Raw genomic sequence first — 23,433 nt, 5'->3', positions numbered from 1 at the left:
TTAACGGCCGATACCTCGTACCTTTCCATCTGAAGCATTACTTTTTCCACTCGGTCGGTGTTGGCATTTTCATTCGCTGCTGCTTACCTAGACACGTCAGCTGTAAGGTGGATATGGAACGCAAAAGTGGCCGGAAAAAGGTGCTTAGAAACACGCAATTGATCGGGAACATTTTCCACGCTTCGTTGGCACCGTCAGTTAACGTAGCTCATTTCACCTTTCGAGACTTTAACCCGCTTAATGTTCGATGTGGTAGAATGGGAAACATTTTCGTACTTGAGTGGAACAAGAACACACACATGTATACATTTTCTTACACGATCGATCCAAGTGATATATTTGATGGAAAAGTACTCTCGATTTCACCTGTTAAATAGCATTTTGAAGGTGAAATGTGTCAGGTTGATTTATCGAGCCAACAGCGAAGCTGACGGATTCGATCTGTGTGCGGGATACTCTTTTTTGTTCAATCGTGACACAGTTTCAAACAGGATAACGCACGGTATCATATGCAAAGGATGCTGCTGATATTACAGGATAATGGGAATTTACCGAGGTATTTATAAAAAATGGATTTTGAGTCGTCTGTTTTCAATCAGAAATGGAATATAAAACGCAATTCGAAAAATACACACATTGATAAACAAAAACGTAATGTTTGCTCGTATGTCAAATAACTAACAAGTTATTTCAGTAACATTGGGCTGATAAGTAGTATCCTATAACAATTCAATTCCATCCATTGTCGTTCGCAGCCTGAAAAATATTCACATGTTGCAATCATTTAGTAAGAAGGTTTCATGGTAAAAAAGTCATCTCCTTATTGTCTGATAAAACGCACGTTCATTGGGTGTAAAGTTCCCATTTAGATTTAAATTTCAATTTACCTGATAAATGTTTTAATGATTTTTACTCGCTTCAACTATATATCCTAATCGAGTGTTTGCTTTTCGACCGTAAGTATACAATATATGAAATCTCAAATCTCAAGAAAAAATACTCCCAGGCATTACCTCTTGAGAAGGATCCACTTTCGCTGGGGAACCCTTGTCCCTTTTCCGAATGTGGGTAGAGATTACGTTGATAAAAATAAATACCATATCGTTAGGGGATCGTAATATCGTCAACCATCGAGAGCATCTGTAGCCTAGGGTCTTCAAACTAGCCATCTGTCAGTTGCGTTCATCGGTACTTCCGTGGTTTGGAAGCGTATGCTACCCATTTGTGGCGTGACAAGACGTATTGGCATATTTATGTGCGACCATAAAAATAAATTGAATGCTACCATTTCTCCGGCCAGCGGTGACTTAGTACCGTTAGCTTAAAGTTGGTGGTTAAGTTGTGTGCCGATCATTCTCAACAGCTTGTCATTTGCAAGGGCTGGTGGACACTAGAGGGACACGATTGAGCAGTGCAATAAATACGTATTAATTTTCCACTTCAGTGATTCGCAACCGATTTTTGTTGGTGTGTTTGGAGCACTTCCAAACATGCTTATGCATCTTCTAGTAGGACATACGTACTAGCAGAAGTTCGAAATTTGACCTTTTTTTTGTCGGGTTCTTTGATTTATTGCTAATGAAAACATCCTGCGGAGGAGTCAAGTTACATCAAGAGTGGTTTGAAATTTGAATTATCTATGATTGTAAATATAGTAAATACACTTTATTTTATACATTGACGTGTATTGAGAAAACATTCGAAATATTGGACTATTTTTTCAAATAACGTATTGTTTGTCATTAAAAAGTTTTACTTAAATTTCTGTCCGTGACCATGCAAATAATTCCTGGAATTAAACATAATTTTCTCTTTTCCGTCTCTTTACTTACAATTTTACCTAACTACATCATTCTTCTATCGAAGAAAAACACGCCATAAAAGCATACCGCTTCACAAAACAGAGCACTTGTTGCAAAACAGTTGAACAAGTGATTTAGTGCGATCTTATTTCGTTATGTTTTTTACTGACTTCCGACTGGTACCCTGAGGCAAAACACCGAGATGCTATACGGATGCGTCTCACAAGCAGCAACACGAGGCGTGGAAAGCAAAATTTAACTTTATTGAAGTAATTACCTGTTTACAACCATCGGAACGCTTGGCATCACCATGGGAATGGCTTGCCTGGAAAGTTTGCCGAACGCACCGTGGATCCCTAAAATTCGTCCCACGTTTCTTATTTGAAAACAACGAAACAGCAACAAAACAGCAAAACAAAATCTACTTATCCTTGGCGCAATAGTCAATGAAGAAAATCAACTTACCATTGAAATTTAAACAAACAAACTGCTCTCGAAAAGTGTTTTTTTTTTTCATGGGATGGCTGGGTATCTCTCTAAAATCTTGTTAGTACCTGCAGTTCGCCTTCGAACGCACGCTTAACGGGATATTCTATGCGCCATCCAAGCTCATTACGAGCGACAATGACTTCTTTTATAGAGCAAAATAGTCGTAAATCCCCGGGAGGATAAGCACGACAATGTTCATCTTTAAGTAACCGAGAGCTGGTTTAGGTTTATGCTAAGAGTGCTCCTAGTGCCGTATAGGTGATTGTTTGCGTCTAGCGCGGCAGTGTTGAGGTTAATTTGACCTAGCGTAAATGATGCGATGTACTCTAAGGAATTTAAATTGCATCAATTTTAATGTAAAGAAGCCAACTACAGGGCAGAAATCAAATGTTTGGACAAAAAAACGGTAGCTACCTCATAAATTAGTCTCCCATAAAGTTTTCCCCGCCAGATTCTTCACGATGATCCTAATAAGACCCCACCACCGGTTGCAGGTAAATTAATGTCCACCAGGACCGCTATCGTAAGATCGTAAAAACTGGCTTGGCCGAGTGCGTTGGGTTCCGTCCGGAACGGAACGGGAAAAGGAAATAACTTCTCGTGACATTTTGAGCGGTCCAATTTTGGTAAAGGTGAATAAATATTTGCCCATCTATGAGGTAGGATTCGGCTCTACCCCTGCCACTAGCATGGCCCAGTAGTTAATATATCTTTTTGGCAATAAACCGAAAACACCCGCTGTGCAAAGATTGCCTTCCCGTGGTTCTGGTCGTTCCGTCGGTGTCGCATACCACCGATGGATTGTGGATGAACCCAACAGTAAATTATTTCTTTCCATTCAACCGCTGGACACTGGATGCCCTGGCAGGACCTTGCCTCCAACCCATCGTGTAATGGTTGATCTTGTGGATCAACTAGAACGAAGGACGTAAAGTATACATGCATAAAGCTTCATAGAAAGCCCCAAAGTCTACCGTTTGGGCCGTTTTAAAACCACACGGTTTGAGTTATTTTACCGAAGCTATGATGGTACCGGATGAAGAAGGCGACGGCGTGTTACATTTTTCGAATAGCGTCGTGCGACATTCTTGAAGGTTGGGTCGATGAAAAACTGAACCATAATTTTATGGACCCACTTTTAACTTTACCTTCCTCTCAAAGAAGTTCTATTCAACCTTTGTGAGGCCTCCGGTATGAAGTCTATTGTAAGCATAATTTAAAAAGGCGGACTTTATTTTGATCTTCATCCTCCTGGTTCTTTCGATGCAGATTATCTTCCTACCCAATGTATCCGGGAGATAAAGTGAGAGTTTATGATGCGGTAAATAATTAAAATACATCCATCAAGCTCATTTGTCACGTTCGGCGAAGTGTATCCAGTGGTGTTATCCTTCCGGTCAGGCAAACCGGACGAACTTCTTCCGGCTGATTTCGGGAGTGTGTTGTATCAACTAGTTTTAGGCACAAGAAAAGAAGATGGGCATATAAAATGAAGGATTTAGCTGATAGAGAGATCCAGAGGCAGGAAAAATCGCTCTGGTTTCGAACGTGGTAGAATAATACATAAAAATAAGCAGTTTAAGGGTCTATAAATTTAAATCTAATCTTCCTCGCTAAATGATGATATGCTTCTACATCTACCTATCTAAAGCCTTTCAAGATTTATGTCGTGTATCAGAATTCTAGATTTTTTGAGGAATTTTAAGATTTTGTATCGACCATCAAAATCAAATATTCTTCTTCTTCTTTGCTTCAACAACCGTTGTCGGTCAAGGCCTGTCTGTACCCACTTGTGGGGTTGGCTTTCAGTGACTTATGAATTACTCCCCATAGCAGGATAGTCAGCCCTACATACGGTCCCATTCGGCGCTTGAACCCATGACGGGCATGTTGTTAAGTCGTACGAGTTGACGACTTTACCACGAGACCAGCTTAATCAAAATAAAATAGTTATTGTAATAAAAAACGCACGTGAGAGCTGTTTTATCAACAAAATGTTGTGAATAAATGTTCGAATAAAGAAAATGTTTTGAGGATGTTTGAATTTTGCACGAATTTCGAATGTTTAAATGAAAACAATTGTGTGATTGTTTTACAAACAGCACCATCGTGCAAGAATTTGAATCTAAACTTCGTTTATTTATGTTGCCCGTAAAAATGGAAGTCGTATTCCGTTTCCGCCTAATCGTTTCACCCCAGCGAACTGAAATCTTCCCGAAATAGTACCGGATCATAACTTTACATCGCCGGCATTTGTCTCCAAACCCTGCCAACAGTTCAGGTTCCACTTGCACCAAAAGCAATGCTTCTACTTGCCAACGCGTGGCTCCGTACTATTGCAATCCTTCTCCTAGAGCAAGAAAGCATGCCTTTGGCCAAACGATGCACGTGTGTTTGCTATAAGCAAGTAGTAGCAAAGATCGCACCGTAACAGTATTTTGGAAACCGTCTTGAAACACGGTCGACGGGCGACAATGTAATTTATGGAAAACTAACGCTATAATTCAGCAAGCAAATACAAACTTTATTGAAATAGGACAAGAATTTCATGCTCGCTCTCCCTTCTGTTGCCTTGGTAGTTGTCCGTGGGTAGGGCATTCGTAGCTGTTTTCGACTCGCTGTTACCGTTTATACGAGGCCTCCTTGCTCACCTTGCAGCCATAACCTCGAACAAGTAAGCATCCGGCGCGAATGCGTGCTGTACTTTTGAAGTGTGTTTCATTTCCTTGCAGGGCGAAAACTTTTACTGCACTGGGTACGTGAAAGAATCTGATGCACCAGAGCTCGCCTGCAAGGTGGAAACTGTGTCAAAAAGCGGAAAAATATATATATTTCAAATCAAGCAGCAAAAAAAGGACACATCCCTCACGGGATCCACGGGTAGTCTTTTTTAGCTTTTCGGCTTTTTTTCGGCCTTTTTTGACTGTGCGCTTGTCGAGGTCTTAGTCACTTGTTCGTGTGAGTGTATGTGTATGTTGTGAAACTCCCCAATTTAGCCGGTTAAACGTACTTTCACCCGGATGATGCTTTTCGGTGCAGCTGAGCAAACACTCAAAGGCACGGGTATGGCTCAAAGTCAACCTTCTGGCACACTGGTTTGCTTGTAGCTGAGTTCATGTTGCGAATTTCATTCGGTAACAGCGCTTGAAAGAAAAAAAAGCTCGCATCTGGATCTTTTCAACCGTTCTAATTTGGCGGCAGAGTCTAAAAGAACACTTTAACAGACCCATCACGCCTATATATGTATATGGTGCAATGGCCACGCAAACGTACCGAGCAAAGCGAACAAAGGCGGTAGAGAAAAAAAAATACAAGTTTTGTGTATTTATCTTCGTTGCATTGCAACACAGACATTGCAGCTTTCGTTTGCAGAAGGATGCGCCCAGGCTGAGAAGACACCTTCTGAACAAACAGCAGAATGAGCTTACGTATCTTGGGTGTATGCTTGCAGTGTGGGTTTATTAGAGGTTCATATTAAAAGGTGAGGACGATATCATCACCACCGCCAAGGGTATTATTATTTGCCGTAAGTGTGAGTGCTTTGTTTGTATGAGTTAAGCAGCGGTCTGTCTGCTCAAGGATCATCGACAAAAGTAGAGCCTAATAGTACGGCGAGCTTTTTGCATAACAACGCAACGTAATGAATCTTAACATATTTGTTTCTTTTTCAATTTCTAGTATCAAAACTGGAGCAATTAACATTGTGTATGCTAAGGCACTACTACTTTGTTGAATTTATACACTTACTAATGGCTCAATTTAAATCTTACTAGACTTATTTTAGTGTAACAGATTTTTTTTTATTTTGTGTTAGCAATTTTTGGTTGCTTTTAAACTGCCGATAGTCTGCAGAATTATTGAAGCGGACGAGCACTATCCAAGTCTGATTTGAATAGGTAAATTATATAATTTTGAGCTCAATGATGCATTCCCGCAATGCAAGTGTTCTCATGTCACTTAAAGATATTTCTTTTAGTTAGCTCATGCCATGATTATTTTCACCGCATATTCTAATTAATGGAATATTGAACGCTCGTGCGGCAGTAATTTATTAAAGCTAATTGATGCCATTATTGAAATTGTTTAAAATCACGTTATTATTCTTTTTCTGATTTCAACATAGAACTAAAATAAACCAAACAAAGGTTGAGTTTTTTTCCTCTCAGAATTAGACGTGGTCATTTTTCTTCGTTAAACTAACTTTACTGACCCCTTTCATCTTTCATTTAACCCGTGAAGAATTACTGCAACCTTTCGCTGCGAAGCTAAATTAATCCCGTACCAACCGTCCACCATTTCTGACGGATCATTTATTTTAAATGAAAAATGATTGTCCAACGAGTATGTTGTATTATTTATTAGCATCAACGGCAAAAGGGTACCCTTACTGTAGTAGCTGGCAAGGCAGGAAACCTTACTAGACGGGCACCACATGTCCATCCATCTTCGGTAGCATGGTACCATTTCACCGTTACCAGCGCTGTCCGCCGCACTGGAAACTCACTGTTTTATGCACTGTGTGCACTGAAACTTCCAAACCTTCTGCCTCTGGTCCTATTGCTTTGGGTGGTTGCTGATGGGAAGATAATACCCATCAGCTGCGATAACAGATTCATGGCGATGTTTGCTGGTAGTTATGTACCTGTAATGTTGTGCGGAGCGGAGGGCAGAAGAATAGCGGAAGCCACAAACGAAATTGTCTGTGACAATACGCATCTATCGAGAGGTTAGGTAATGGGGTACCCATGCTAGATGAAACGACCACCAGATGAGTATAAACACCATCGCAACCGACCGCACGTAAATACGATTGCGAACCCACCAAGTTTTCCCATCGGTGCGACACCGTATACGTGCCCACGATTGCTACCACAGTCAGCCACACCTCTAACTAATAAACCACAATCTCTCCCCCGTCAAGTAGCATAGGTTCCCCGACAAGCGGATGGGTGGGAAAACCGCCGACTGCTGGCTTTTGCGTGATCGATGTACTGATACAATTTTCCTCTCCATCTACCGCCGTGCTTGCTGCTGTGGCGCGCGCGCGTTCCAATTACAGATATCACCAGCGGTGGCATCCAGCCTCATCAGCCCTACGATGGATATAAATCATTCCTCGATACCAGCACGGCCCATCTGCGCACGTACGTGGCGTCCGGTTCGGTTGCGTCCGGGTCCTCCAGCCAGTTCGGTGGCGTGCATCACGCCCAACAGCAGACACCGGGGCAGACCTCGCAAAGCAAATGGGAGGAACCATACTTTGACGACACAACGCCGAGGAATGTGACTGGACTCGTTGGCAAATCCGCTTATCTGAGCTGCCGGGTGAAGAACCTGGGCAACAAAACGGTAAGATGCAACTCACTGTCAACTCAGCATGCGCTTTGCGTCCCTGCGCTTAGGTGCATTCCGTTCATCAAACATATGTTGTATGGATTTTGCACCACTCCAAAAAACCAGATCCATATGCAATGTTATCACATAAATGCAGCCTACGAGAAGGCACTGCTGTACCCTAGAAGCCAACCACGAAAGAGTCGAAAGGGACACGTTGACAGCAAGGATTAGATTGTCATTCACTTGCCCTCAGGCTTTGGGTCTGGAAGTGCCCCAGAAATGCAATGCTTTAACGGTTTACTAAGTTAACCAGACGTTTGTAGGTGTGGGTTGCGTGAATTATGATTTAATCACATTGCCATACTGATTTAACAATACTATCGTATATTTGGGAGCTACTTGGCGGTCTTTTCTACAGCCACGTAGGCTCCTACAAATGCAGATTTGATCGTATTTGATTCCCAACATAAATTTTTACATGTAGCTAGTCAGTCCTTACTGTTCTCAGATAGGGTACAAAAGCATAATTAGCTTATACAGCCAAACGCCTGAAGATCTCGTAAAAGAAAGAGAGACGGATTAACAAGAGTATCGGTTAACTTAATAAATGCTTTTGTAAAAGATATTCTTACGGCTTTTGAACATTTCATTCAACTTCAGCGGCGAATAAATGAAATAATTTAAATATTGCTTTCATTTTTTTAAATTATTTGTTACATATTAGAATGAAACTACAAAATGTTATCAAAAATGTTTAAAGCAAATTTTAGACGAGGTTAAGAATTTAGTCGTGAATTGTTGATTAAATCATGTGTTGATCAATTAATTACCAAGCTAGAATTTTCTATACATTTTTTGTTTTGTTTTATACAACACACAATTCTTTGGCTTTCGCCATTCATTTATTTAAGTTGTGGGAAACATTTAACTTATCACCACATTTGCTACCTTTCGTAATTTTCCCTCGCTCGACTTGTTATTTCACTGTGAATAATGAGCTTGTTTCTGACGTCGGAGCCATCCATAATTATTTAAATTATCCAACATCAAACAACTTGTGTGCGATGCACGTGTGTACAACATTTTGTTTCGATGACTCGCCAAAAAAGCCAAAATTTATGCAAACCTTCACCAGCAAGCGCACAAGCCACCGCTTGGTACACGTTGCCGTTCCGGGCACGCCAAAGGGGTTTTCTACGATTCGATTAAATTTTCGCACCACATCAAGAATACAAACGTATCGCGAAACAGTGGCGGCGTGGCCCGTAGCGCGTATGATGAGTGCCGATCGCGGAAGCTGGTACCGACCTCGGGAAAATAAACATTCATTAACGGAAAGACAAATTAATTTGCTTGTGCTGGTCGTTTTTTGTTTTACGGCGAAGGATGCTTGCCAACAAACGATTTTGGAATACAAGGGGAAGAAAAAAAGTATACCCAACAATTGCTGACTTTTGGGCTTCATTAATTGCAAACATCATCTCGGAATAGGGTTCTCGTCTTTTTACCTTTTGGCGAAGGAGCGTACAAACACGACGCAATGATCAAAGGTGCCCCCGTAAAAAAGAGCCTTTTGCGTACAGCAGTCTGGAAGGCAAATGGTTGCAGCAGTTCGTAAATTTTCATTCGATGGCCATAATTAACAGGTCGCCCGCACCCGTCGATTACAAAAGCAGAAAGAGTTATGGTCCGACGGGTGGATCGTTTGGTTTTAAGTACTTTTCGTCCTCTTTCTCGCTACATTTACGAGGCTTCGGTACCGGTATAATCGAGCAGCCGCTTGGAACTTATTTTATTTTCTGATGTATTGCCAAACGCCGGAATGTCGTTAGGCTTATCATTTTTAAGAAGTTGCTGAAAGGGATGCCCAGTTGAAACGATCAAAACAACTAAAGGGACCGGTTCTTAATTGCTGCTTGCTAGCAGGCTTTTTGAGACACACGATCGATGCAAAAGCTGTTCTTTCTACCGGCTGGTAGAAAGCCATGAAAATTATCTTATTTGGCGAAACAATATTTATGGCTTCAAAACTCTGCTCTTGTGGCAGTGTCCAAGCTAGGTAAAAGAAGAAACACTAAACAAATACGTATGATTTTATTATGTTGATGGCAAAATTTAATTTAAATTTAATTTAAATTTAAACTGTCATAAAAATCTATTCGACCTACATTCCATTTGTTCCGAAAGCAACTGCACCCTCAAAAAACTTAAACTTAATGCGGTAGTTGAGGCAGATATGCCACAAAATTAGTCACTTTAATCGGTTTTTTTGTTTGGGGATTATGACCAAAGTTGCGTCATCAATAGTTTTCTCTCATCCTGCCGCCATCGCAATGTTTTATAGGTCATCTCTATAAATTAATCTAATAATCGACATACACATACGTGCTACTCGTACGACTTAACAACATGGCGGTCATGGGTTCAAGCCTCATCTGGACCGTCCCCCCGTAACATCCTGAATGGCTATCCTGCTAAGGATAATCAATAATTCACTGAAAGCCAAGCCCAATAGTGGCAGACCTTGACCGACAACGGTTGTTGAGCCAAAGAACTGTGCAAATGACATTTTGCTTTACTCTTTCATTTGCGACACCAGTGTCATGTTCCGTAGGGTTTTTTTTTATTTATTTATTTTTTGTTGAGAAAAACAACTCATGGCGGTTTTATTCTCTCCTTCTCTTTAAACTAACTCTTTCTCTCTAAACTCAATTTTAAAAAATCAACACCTGTCTCTTTGGCCGAGAATGAATTTCACTTTCAAGGTATAGTAGGATAACAATATTTTAAGTTTTTTAATAAAAAATAATACTTCGAGCAACAAAAAATCACGTTCAAAGACTCTTTAACAAGCTCAACAATGTTCTTGCTCCATAAAACGCTTAATCCATGTGTTTATCTATAGAGATTCTTAATTCAGAAGTAGAAAAAAAAAACTCAAATTTCAAAAGCTTTTCTTTAATCTTTAGAAAAGAAAAAGAAAAGCCAAACCTTGAAAAGAAAAGTTATCCTGCACCATTCACCATGGTTAATGTTGAACGTTTCTTGTGAAAACGCTTAACTGGAGCAACGTCCTCCGCACGCAAAAACAACGCGTGTCCAGCGACTGGCAGATGTTACCTTAAAAACTTCTCAAGATGAATGGCGACTTTTAGCGTTACCGTTCTACGACGCGACTACTTTGCAAATTCACCCTACAAAAAGGTCGATAGTCTCGTGTTTCCAAAGTCTTTGCCTTCGAGATTATTTGAGAGGCAGGAAATTTAGTATTCATTGCAAATCGACGTTGGCAGGCGACGTGAAAGTAGACCCTTTCCGTGAGCTGAAAAGGAGAACAAGATCACCCATCAAAAAAGGCTACTTGAGGATGGAAGGCTTTGCGGATGAAAGCCATTGAGAAATTATTAAGCACATTAAATCTTCCCAGAGCAAAGTTCCGTTTTCAATCGGAGTGGGAAGTCAAAACAAAAAAAGGTCATCCCAGCTGTCATAGATTTCAGAGTGCCTCAGGAACGAAAACCCCATCATTTCTCTCCAGCGGCAGTTCTCTATTTCTCGTTTTGAATAATCAAATTAAATATTTACTCTTCACGAACAATTTCTCATTTCATGCTACTCCAAAACACCCCGGTGGGTGACATTCCATCACTGCTGTGGCTCCGAAATGGGATATCTTTCGGATGGATCCGATGACTCATGGTTACCGGTTGGGATGGGCAGGTTTCGTGGATAAGGCACCGGGACATTCACATACTCACCGTCGGCAGCTACACGTACACATCCGACCAGCGATTCCAGGCGACGCATCACAAAGACGTCGACGACTGGACGCTGCAGATAAAGTGGGCCCAAAAAAGGGACGCCGGAATCTATGAATGCCAGATTTCTACCCAGCCAGTGCGCAGCTACTTTGTCACGCTCAGTGTTGTAGGTAAGTGGACCCTGACAAAAAATTTGATGTTTTTTTCGACAAATTTCGATAAACACGGCAAAGGATGGTGGAATCAGGTTGACACCAAGCATCAAAGCCATTATTTTTTTATGTCAGCAGGACAAGGCTAATATAGTACTTATATAACATTACACGAACTCAATAAGGAAATAATCAGCCGTACCGGCGAACTCGTTCGTTCCTGGGAACGTTCGCCGCGACGCTCATTTTCACTCATTTCATAGCCCTCTAGATCAAAAATTAGAAAAACGTTTAGATTTTGTACTGGTCAACCTAGTGGTACAACCCTGTCCACTCATGAGCGACGAATGTTTCTCGTCGAACGAGTTCACCGGTATGGCTGAATAATTGAATAATTCTCATCTTTTCTAAAATAAATACACATAAAAATAGTAGTAATTAAAATGTATGTACATCGGGTCAGATAGCATGTAAATGATAATTTAACTATACATAAGTTTTTTTTATGTGCTTCAATCTTTGAATAATATTTTTAAACATTTTAAACACATACATTTATTCAGGAATATATTCGCTTACGAAAGGCAACACAAATCAATTCTAGCAAAACTTGATCTACATTATGAAAAAAAAAACATATTGCCATTCTTTTGTTGAGTGTTTTCCCCTCGGTACAGCAGTATGAGAACAATTTTGATATAACATGTGTTTACTTATTATTACCCGCTTGGAAAATGGAAAGCCTGATGATAGCCTTCACTAAACATTTAATCAGACAAACTAAACGTCCTCATCCACGTTTTCGAGCTATATCGATGTAGTGCAAGACGATTGATTACGAACCCTCGCGGGAGCCGTTTCTCTAACGAGAACAGGCCTTCGATGTCGAACCCCGTACGGTGTAATCGCGCAATCCGTCTTCGTTAGTGGCGCGGCCTTGATTTGCATTTAGAGCTTTGCCACGAATCCAGCCCTTTGCTGTAGCACCTGGCAGCATACCCCGGATGTGTTGTAATTATGTCAATCAACCCGTTTCGCATACATATAATCAAATATCATGTACGGATGAGTTAACCGGATCGGAATTGATTTGAATTCCATTAGAGTGTTCCATCGACCGGAATGGATGCGAAACGCGATATCTCTTTAGCGTGCAGGATAAGCCTTCACTAACATTTCCGCATTGTGCCACCAACGCCGCAAGCTTGCAACATTCAATAATCTCTCCCGGGGATGTACTGGAGATATTTTTCCCTAACCCCAAAGCCATGATCAACAACCATGGTCGCGTAGGAACTAAAACTCATCTGACAATTAGTGAGTGCAAAGCGTACGGGATTTGGTACGGAGTGGGTTAATTATTTACATTTGTCACATTTTGTCATAGCCAATCATTCTCGGGGGAGAGAAATTTAATCCAAAAGTATTGATTTTCGTGCCAGCTCTAGGGGGGTTTAGGAAGATCGCTAAAAACCATCCTGTCAGTAATAGGCTGATAGGTTAATTAATATCCACCAAAGATGCATAATCAAACATGCAAATGGATTAATATTGTTTTCGATTTTTGCTCTCATGGTTTTGCAACATGATTTGTTTCTCGATTGTATGCATAATCCGTGGTATAATTGAACATGTCGTATGTTATGAGTATTTATAAGAGTATTTTAGACACAATTCATACAATGGCTATGTTTGATTAACAATTTTAGTAAAACGTATGGGACCATTCTACCAGGCGAGAAACACAATCATGTTAAAATTTCGTTTCGTTTTCGTGAACACTCTTCATTCTGAATTTGTGTGAATATGTAGACAATTTCAAAATCTAGTGTATATCGATCCCGTAGGTTCTAATTCTAAGTATTCTAAGCATTCTAAGTATAATGCGTCCGGTAATGATTTTGCAAAGGTAAAACAAATATTTTATTAATTTGAATGTGTTAGGAAAATCTGATTCAGATTCATGAATCTGAATTAATATTTGAAATGATTCAATGAATCTGCGTCTTGATTGGTAAGATTCATTAATCTCAAAGATTCATGAATCTCAACGTTTCATGAATATCAAAAGATTCACAAATCATAAATCTTCAAAGATTCGATGGATTTTGAGCTTCTTATTATTCTTCTTATTGACGTAACAACCTACGTGGTCATGCCAGCTTATACAAGCTTTCGAGACTTCTTGGCTAGTACCACGCAGCCGGATAATTTGTTTTGCTACGGGAAGACGGTTTATGCGTGGTTTTGAACCCACGACGGGCATGTTGTCAGGTGGGATCACGCAAACTCAACATTTTTAAAATCATACATACCTAAAGAATCATGAACCCCTGTATACATATGAATTTTAATGGACTCATCAATCTTTCGATATTCATGAATCCTTGTATCTTTTGGGATTCATGAATCCTTGAACATTCATGATTTTTTTAAGATTCATAAATCCTTTGATATTATGAATCTTTTAGGATTCACGAATTGAGATTCGAGATTCGTTTTACTTATCACTGAAGATTCATTTAAATGAATCTCAACGAAAGATGCATGAAACTCAACACTATTCAGAACAATTCAATAGCTCTTTTAGTTTACTTTGAGCGCCAGTTTGCAACATTACGTTATACCAGATTGGATTTCCTAAATTTGAAGCAATCGTGTCATGATGGCAAATCTTAACATTACGTATTCAACACGCAACATTCCTCAAAGAGTTTGCTTAGATGGCTGCATTGGATTGTTTTGAAATTTGCCAGAGCTCATCTAGAAATTATATTCGTAGCTCATAATTATAGGTCTTGATATTATATGTCCCATATTTCCAAAATGTGTTACTCCATTCCCAAAAATAACTCTTCCTTCCTAAATACTTTTACTAGTTAATGTTCAGAACATAAATAACGCATCTTAGCTATCAAGGGCATATTGACTAAATCTATTCGAATCAAATTGTTTCCATATTATGTTTTATCTGACAAAAACCGTACTTGTGATTTTCAAATGTAAAATGTTTCAATTTAGGTAAATCATTCTGGAATCGAAATAAAATAACTACAAAACAAAAATATTGGATTCCAACATCCACCGAAATATCAAAATATATTCTTCGATGACAAGATGAAGTTGTGTCTTTAAATCTTTTTATCTTTAATTTTTGTTACTTTTCAGTTGCGTTTTCAACTGTCTTTGAGATATTTAACTAGCTCAATGGGCAAGTAGTTTTATTCATGAATGTTATTCCATATTATTGTAACAATGCTCTTCAAACTTAATTTATGTGCTTTTTTAAACGTCTATGCAAAAGTATGACTTTTTTGTTATAGATTCTGCTAAATATTACATTCATGTTGATTGTGAAATATTCTTGAATATTAAACTTCCTCAGCCTAAAGCGAACCGGCCATCACTTGGATCCAGTAAGATAATAAATGTTTTTCCGGAAGCAAGTTCTTCAAGTGATTCTATCGCTGCATAACAAAGAACACGCTGCTTTTACAGAATCACTATTCAAACTTATTCACCGCATTCCGTATAGCGCAGCTTCTTTCAATAGATTTCCGGCTGCCAACTTATGGAGGCTCGTAGAAAAACACTTACCTATCCAACACGATGCCGTTCAGCATCGTCCGAAATAAATCGTTCAATCGTTGGGCATTGTCCCGCTGGAGCATCCTTGTACGATGAGCGTCAAGAATGGCGCAAATAAGCGCCCGGAAGGTGTAGGGTAATTGTCGCACAAACGGCAGAGAAATACGCCGGAAAAAGGAAGTCACTCCGTCTCTCGAAAACTTTCCTCTGTCGCTGCTAAACGAAAGCATCCAAACCGACCGGTGTGCCACGTTATTTATGCACCGAAGCATTCTTTAATTGGGGCGTCAGTTTTGCTTTTCATGCCCATGAAGCGCGTAGAGGCTTTTCGGGCGGCTTTTAATGAGAAAACTCCTGCATCCGGCGATCTAGCCATATCGTGTACTTAGTGTAGCAAGGAAACAGAGCGACTCTAATGTACACCACACATTGAGGTCGTAGATCCGAGGAAAGAGGGAAGATGTCTGTTTTTTTTTTCTTCATACGGGACTGGCGAAAAGTCTCATCAATCCCAATCCCACAAGAACCACAATTCAAGCGAAAAGTTTCCCTACAGTACGGCTTCGACGTGCGATCTATCTTGTGCCCCGAAAGGCGTACTTCCTTATTATTATCTGCCGTCGGTTCTGTAGGTGTGCAACGTACGAACCATACCCAACCGGAAGCACACTCGCATACGCACTTCCTGCGTGTGCGGGGTTCATTGGAGCGCACGTACCGGGTGGTGCTAATTATCGAAGGACTAGATTCTTGCCACGGCGTACCGTTTGAAGGATTCGGTTTTTGTGGTGTGTGAAAACTTTCGCTCGCTCAAATTGTACGGAGGCAACATAATGAGCATCAAAGTTGCGTTACTCTCACTTGTTTGTTGTACCATGACATCCGGCCATGCCACCGAGAAAATTCTTGGCTTTCGGATAACCAAAAATGTCTCCCTCAATTTTGCCCTGTGTATGTGCTGGTGTAAAGAATTCGATGTGATGTGACTAAAAATATTCGAATGTTTAAGAGCAAAACAATGTTGACGCGTGGTTTGTGTGATGGCTGACGAGTTTAATTGATGCGAAGAACCGCCAGCTGGCATAATATTAGCGCCTTTTATCGGAACCGGAAAGTGAGACACACGTGTAGCCAGCATTCATTCCCGTTTTTTCTCAGAATCATTCATTAAATCAACAGCTATCAAAAAGCGCACAATAAGGCAGATAAAAAATATTCAACCATTCCGCACACCTACAGAGATATGTCAAAGTAATTAATCCGCAATATCATTCCACATGCTTATCATTCGCACCACCCCCAACACCAAGGGGGGTTTGTGTGTGTGTGTGTTTTGATGGGATTAAACTGCACCGGATGGGTAAACAAATTTGAAAACCCGCTTTAACGTCGTGTGTAATTTCTTAATCATTCTAATGACTTGATTGCCTCGGTGCAAGCATGTAGCTAACGAGCGTGTTTAGATGGGTGAAAAGTGGAAAGTAATAACGTTACTTTTAATCACATTTCCGGGCCAATCCCCATTATAGCAGGTAAGGAGAAATAGGTACCATAAAATTAACCATTGCGCTGCAAAGCATCACTTGAACAACACCAAAACTGGTTACGAATTATATACACTTCGGATATATTCAACAGTTGGCTTATTTATTAGCATTATTTATTAAACAAAAACAACATTGGTAGTTACTGAATATCTGGGCCTGAACCTACCTGCTCTCAGAAAATAATGCAAAGTAAAAGCCAAACAATAATCAATTGATGAAACAACACCCTAGATCCTATTTACTGCAATCTTTTCATTTGCAATTCCATACAATGCTGCACAACATAATTCCTACACAAGAAAAATGAACCATCTTTGAATATGCATATCAATTGACACGTACACTTACCTAACTCTCTGGGCACTCTCAAGTATTTAGTGAAAAAGTTTATACCGAGCTGAACTTACGCAAAAATGAAAAACTTTTATCTGACCGGATTCTAACGTGTTCCCTCGCTGTGCACATTGCACGAACACTTGGGCAAAAAACCACCATGTTCGGTTCGGTTTCGGTCTGGTGGTCAGGGATCGGTCTACATCGAAATGAATCGTCCGTACAGTCCCGGATCGCTGCAAACTCAATCTCATTAAAAACTTTCCTTTCACTAACCGCCCACCGTCGAGCCGACGCAAGAACGCTCCATTTCCTCCGGTTCATCCTGGTCGTCGTTTGTGATGAAGCATTTATTCTAATTTTTCCGTTCATTTTTCTCACCGCACGTTCTTCTGCCTGCCATCGTTTCTATTTGCGTTTCTTGGGTTCGTGTTCCAGTAAACTCGTCGCTTTTATCGCGATTCTCTGCGGAATGCAACGAGCGTGATCTTTAGTTCATTTTTTGACACATTTGCACCACAAAAGGTTCGCCCGCTCTCGTTAGGTTTCAATTTCGTCGGGAGAATTGAAATAATATGTAAATGTACCACGGTGGGTTGGGTAATGAACATACAACGATTTAAAAATGATGCCCGAATGGTACCGGCTAGGAAGCCAAAAAAAAACCTCCAGTTAATTGATGTAACAAAGTTTTACATTTGTCAAGGGAGCTGTCCATTTTGTGGATACGGCGATTGCACACAACTTTGTAAAAGTTGTTTCGCCAATTTGACTCCCAAGTTAATTTAAATTTTTATTTCTCTGTGAAACTTTATTGAGATATATATGTGGTACTAACAACCATCTGTAGCTTCTTCCAAGAAACAGTATTTTGTTAGCTAAACACATGAAATAAAAAAAGCTTAGCACTACTTTTGATTGGATATACTGCTCGACATAGTATAACCGTTACTCGTTTGATGGAGCAAACACTAATTTTTATTTCCATTTTTCTATCGAATGGTAACGAAATACAGTCTGCTCCCGAGATACGCGGTTAATGCGGTTAACTGAATATCACGTTTTTCAGTCCAAATACTTGCGCCAAATGGGTATTTTTACTAAATATACCACTTTTAATAATAATTTCATGATTCATAGTCATAGTACCTAATATTTTTTTAATACGTTTCGTGCATGAGATGTAAAATAGATCAACTATAAAAGGGAGGTTTTATGATACTTTTTATCAAAGTCTTTAAAGGATACAGGTCAATGCATGCCTCAGGAATTGACAAAATGAAAGAAAGTTAAAAATGATTATGATTGATGATATTTCAAGTGTAATAATAAGTATCATACACCAACAAAACACGCAAAAACCTTTGATGTTCGGAATAATCTAGCGCAACGAATACAGTTAATTTTTACCATAAACCTGTGTGTTTGTTAAGAATTTTTGCTGAGAGAACATATTTGAACATATTCTTGACTAAATTAAATTAAAAAGGATGAAATAAGCACCAAATGTAGTAAACTTAGTTGCAAAATTAACACCTCACTCACTTTTAGCTTGCGTGTGGAAATGAGCGAGGCAACTGACAGATCCAATATCTTTGTATAAGTGCAAAAAGGAACAATGTATCCTACATAGACTTTGATTGTTCCACTGAGCGGCTGATTTTCTAGAAACAGAAAACGTCCGAAATTTAGAAAAATGCTTACCTCCAAGTCCGGGTTTCTTGAGAACCTTTTAACCTTTGACTTGAGTTTGATCTAACATTTTTAATTATATATGAATTAACTCATATAAAATTATGCATATCATTCTGTCCCCAACCACGAAGCGAATCAGACGTGATCGATACGCGCTCCAAGTGGATGGATTTTTTGCCGTACAACAAGCCACTGACCTCGACCATACGCACTGCAAAGGAATACGTGCGAGAACGATCGGAAAGCGATCTGTGCTTAGTGTATAGTGCGTACAGTGTGTAGTGCGTAGAGTTGTGTGCAGCGCGTGTATACGCGCTGCGTGTGTACTGTAGTGTAGGTTTGTGAGTGTAGAGCGCATTCGTCGGACAGGTGCGTAGCGCTCGTTCGTCGTGTACTCTCGCTCTCGTGTGTCTACTTGTGGTAAGTGATCCTCTCTTGTTTACCTATCCTTTCTCGTCACACAGTTGGGTTTCTTTCTCTCGCTCCGACTCTCTCATGGAGGCGGAGCCGATGGATGAATCGGAGGAGGGCTTTACTACAGTGAAGCGAAAAAGTTCTGATCCAGGACAGAATGCGAAAAAAAGGCTAGTAACGAGCCCTTACCTTCAACGTCCCGTGATCAATTCATGGGTCAATCGTTGAAAGGGAATCCCAGATTCCGAGCGTATCCCGCATCTTATAACGGGATACATGATGTATTTTTCATGCCGAAAAATAAACAGCTCGATGTAAGAGCAATTACGGCATCAGTTTATAAAAAATATCCAGGTGTCTTAAGGCCGGGCTACATTGATCGTACTCCGTAGTGTAATTTCGATTTTCACTAGCGCATCTGGCGGCGGCTGGTGGAAGTTTTTTTTGGTCATCAAGGGAATGGTCGTGCCGGATCTCAAATTTAAGTTTTTTTTTTCACCGTTTTTTGATGCGAAAATGGCTGAAATACGTGAACAACATATTCATCTATCAGCTTCATTCATCTAGCTTTTCCAGTCCAGTTAAAGTAAAAAACAAGGAAAAATAACTTATTTTCTGAAGCGACTTCAAGTTGTTTGGCAAAATGCTTCGGTCAGCTGCCGCCAGATGCGCTAGTGAAAATCAAAATTACGCTTGCGAGTACGATCAATGTAGCCCGGCCTTTAGACATTATTCGCCCGCGTCCAAACAAGCTGCGGGTCACCGCAAAAGACCGGATGCAAGCCAATGCTATTGCGGCCGATCCGTCCTATACGGAGGATTACCGGGTATATATTCCCGGTGGATTGGTGGAAGTCGTCGGTGTCATTGATGACTTAGATTACCCCTTAGAGGACATCCTAAAGTACGGACAAGGGGCTTTTCTACACCAATCCTCCCCTCGGGTAAAGGTCCTTGAAGTTAAAAAACTTTACGCTTCAAGTGCGGTCGATGGAAAGAAGGTGTTCCGTGAGACTTCCTCACTCCGGATCACCTTCGAGGGTACAGTCCTGCCAAACACGCTGTACATTGAAGGACTCAGAGTGCCCATCCGTCGACCATTTGTGCAAAAATAGCATGCTGCACAAAATGTAGCCAGATTGGACATTCAGAGCCTTACTGCACAAACTCCGTGAAGTGTGGCAAATGCAAGGGATCGCATTCAACATCCGAATGCAAGGCCGAAACCCAGAAATGCATTCATTGCAAGCAGGAATGGCACGAAATGTCGTTGTGTTCTGTTTACCGGAAAAAACAATCGGAACACAAACGGGCCGTCTTGCAGAATACAAGAGGATCGTACGCCGATGTTTTGAAGTCCACCTCAAATGTGAATCCGTTCGATAACCTTTCTCTATTGGAGGGTAATGAACCGTTGCCCAATCTGGCACCATTAAATGGAGTTAAAAGATTGTATACAACACGGGTACCAAACAAAAGGACGATAAAAAAAATTGTCAAAGCTTCACCCAAAAAGGCACCTCGACGTCACGACAACGCGACCCCACGCCAACCCCAGGGCTCCAAACCCCCCCGTGACGCTCGCACCCATCCACGTTCCCGTAACCCTTCCAATCCCAGCAATCTGGCGTTCCCTAGCGAACTCAGATCTTTCTCCAGGCCATCCCTCCCAAGCCTGACAGAGATTTTACACTCTCTCCTTGACTCCCTCCACCTCCCGGAACCCCTTCCCGGATTGATTCCCCTGGCATTTCCTTTCCTAAGAGGAATGGTCAAGCAGTGGTTATCAAAATGGCCTTGTCTTAGTATGATGGTCCGATTGGATGATTAATTTCTCCAATGGCCACTATACTACAGTGGAACTACAGAAGTTTTTTGGAAAAAAAATAGATTCTTTTAAGGTATTACTAGGGCAATATAATTGTAATGCATTTGCCCTAAGTGAAACTTGGCTCTCACCCGATAAAAATATTACCTTCCCTAATATATAAAGGGATATAATATTATTCGTCAAGATCGACATGATCCAACTAGCGATAGGCGTGGTGGGGGAGTGTTAATTGGTATTCGTAGCAGTCACAGCTTCAGCAGAATACCCCTCCCCACACCCGAGGTAATCGAATACGTCGCGATCCAGGCAAAGCTAGGAGATCTTAACGTTTCTATTGCCTCAATTTATATCCCACCGGGAGCCAATCTGGATCCAAAGAAGATCAACAAGGATCTTGAGACAGTAGTAACGGTACTACCAAAACCATTTTTCATCCTGGGCGACTTTAACGCCCATGGATCAGATTGGGGTTGCACGCATGACGATAATCGTGCACCAATCATTAGGGATATTTGCGACACACACAGTTTGACAATTCTAAACTCTGGTGAAGCAACTAGGGTGCCCTCACCTATGGCACGACCCAGCGCAATAGACCTTTCTCTTTGTTCGTCGTCTTTAGGGCTGGATTCTATGTGGAAGGTAATCCAAGACCCGCTTGGTAGCGACCATCTGCCAATAAAGATCTCGATTATCAAGAGGAGTCGCACAGTCGATCAAGTCCCCGCTAATTGTGACTTAACGAGGAACATCGACTGGACGAAATACGGCGACCAAATAACCGCTTTGCTAATCCGCGTAGAATCCAGTTTCTCCGTAAATGAGGAGTATGCAAATCTCGTTATGGCGATAAACGAGTGCGCCCTCGGTGCCCAAACGAGGCCGCCCCCCCAGGCAAGGATTTTTAAAAGACCACCCACTCCTTGGTGGGACGCGGATTGTAAAGCGGCATTCTCAGCGAAGCGGAAGGCTTTTGCCAGGTATAGAGACACCGGTTCCATGGATCTATACGTTCATTATAGAGGCCTGGAGCGTAGGTGCAAAAACTTGCTTAAAGCAAAAAAAGGTCATACTGGCCGAGGTATGTCAAAAACCTCAAGCCTTCCACTTCGCTAACGGAGCTTCAGAGCATGGCGAAAAGGATGCGCAACAGCAAAGCAACAAACGAGAGCGAAAGGGTTTCTGGGGCATGGCTAGAGCCATTTGCACAAAAAGTCTGCCCTGATTTCGCTCAAGCACCACCATATCAACAGAGTGCTCATGGGAGTGATCCGCAAATGGATTCACCGTTCTCAATGGTTGAGCTATCGCTTGCTCTGTACTCCAGAAATAATTCGTCTCCAGGACTGGATCAGATTCGGAACAAATTGCTCCATAATCTGCCAGATCTGGCGAGGAAACGGCTGTTGAGATTATTCAACATTATGTTGGAGCTTAACACCGTCCCGTTGGAGTGGAGAGAAGTGAAAGTAGTCACCCTTTTGAAACCTGGTAAACCGGCATCAGAATATAACTCATATCGACCGATAGCAATGTTATCTTGTCTGCGAAAATTATTTGAGAAAATGATTCTTTTTAGACTGGACAATTGGCTTGAATCCAAAGGCCTCTTGTCAAGTACCCAATTTGGCTTTCGCAAAGGCAAGGGTACCAACGATTGCTTGGCGCTGCTTGTGTCCGAAATCGAGATGGCTCATTCTCGTAAAGAAATGATGGCATCTGCATTTCTTGACATCAAGGGGGCTTTTGACTCAGTATCAGTCAATGTTCTGTGTCAAAAGTTAGAATCTGCGGGCTTAACCCCAAGACTGAATAACGTCTTATTCAACCTCCTTTCGGAAAAGGCAATGAATTTCGACAATGGCTTCATGAAAATTCGGAGAGTCAGCTTTTATGGACTACCACAAGGGTCCTGTTTGAGCCCCTTGTTGTACAATTTTTATGTCAACGATATAGATACTTGCCTTGCACCTGGCTGTAGCCTTAGGCAATTGGCGGACGACGGTGTTGTATCAGTCGCCAGCAACAACACCGCCGACCTTCAAAGTCCTTTGCAAACCACACTCAACAATTTAGAAGTGTGGGCCACAAACCTAGGTATCGAGTTTTCTCCAGAGAAAACGGAAATGCTGATATTCTCTTTCTTTTACAACACTGAGAGTAATAGACGCTTGAATTTGGTTGACCCAAAGGTCGATATCTTTTTATATGGTAAAAAGATATCCATTGCCAGATCTTTTCGATACCTAGGGGTTTGGTTTGATAGCAAAAATGTATGGAGGACACATATTGACTATCTGGTACAGAAGTGTACAAGAAGAATCAATTTTCTCAGAACGATTACCGGACTCTGGTGGGGTGCACACCCCAAAGACGTCCTTAACCTATATAAGACTACGATACTGTCCGTCTTGGAGTATGGTTGCATATGCTTCCACTGGGCAGCCAAGTCGCATTTAATCCGACTTGAGAGGATTCAGTATC

General features: G+C 41.0%; 1 protein-coding gene across 2 annotated transcripts in view; it reads left to right on the top strand.

Moving 5' to 3' along the window:
• LOC120959844 (hemicentin-2-like) overlaps positions 1-23,433 on the top strand; it is a 127,271-nt gene that overhangs the window by 84,898 nt on the left and 18,940 nt on the right. For both annotated transcript variants that reach the window (XM_040383534.2, XM_049610183.1), the window contains exons 2-3: positions 7,351-7,640; positions 11,349-11,559. In XM_040383534.2, the coding sequence (XP_040239468.2) occupies positions 7,351-7,640; positions 11,349-11,559 (501 nt within the window). The remainder of the gene's footprint in view (positions 1-7,350; positions 7,641-11,348; positions 11,560-23,433) is intronic.

This window comes from Anopheles coluzzii, chromosome 3 (assembly GCF_943734685.1).
Source record: "Anopheles coluzzii chromosome 3, AcolN3, whole genome shotgun sequence".
In the NCBI taxonomy this organism is placed as follows: Eukaryota; Metazoa; Arthropoda; class Insecta; order Diptera; family Culicidae; genus Anopheles; species Anopheles coluzzii.
This window is presented reverse-complemented; position numbering and strand designations above follow the sequence as displayed.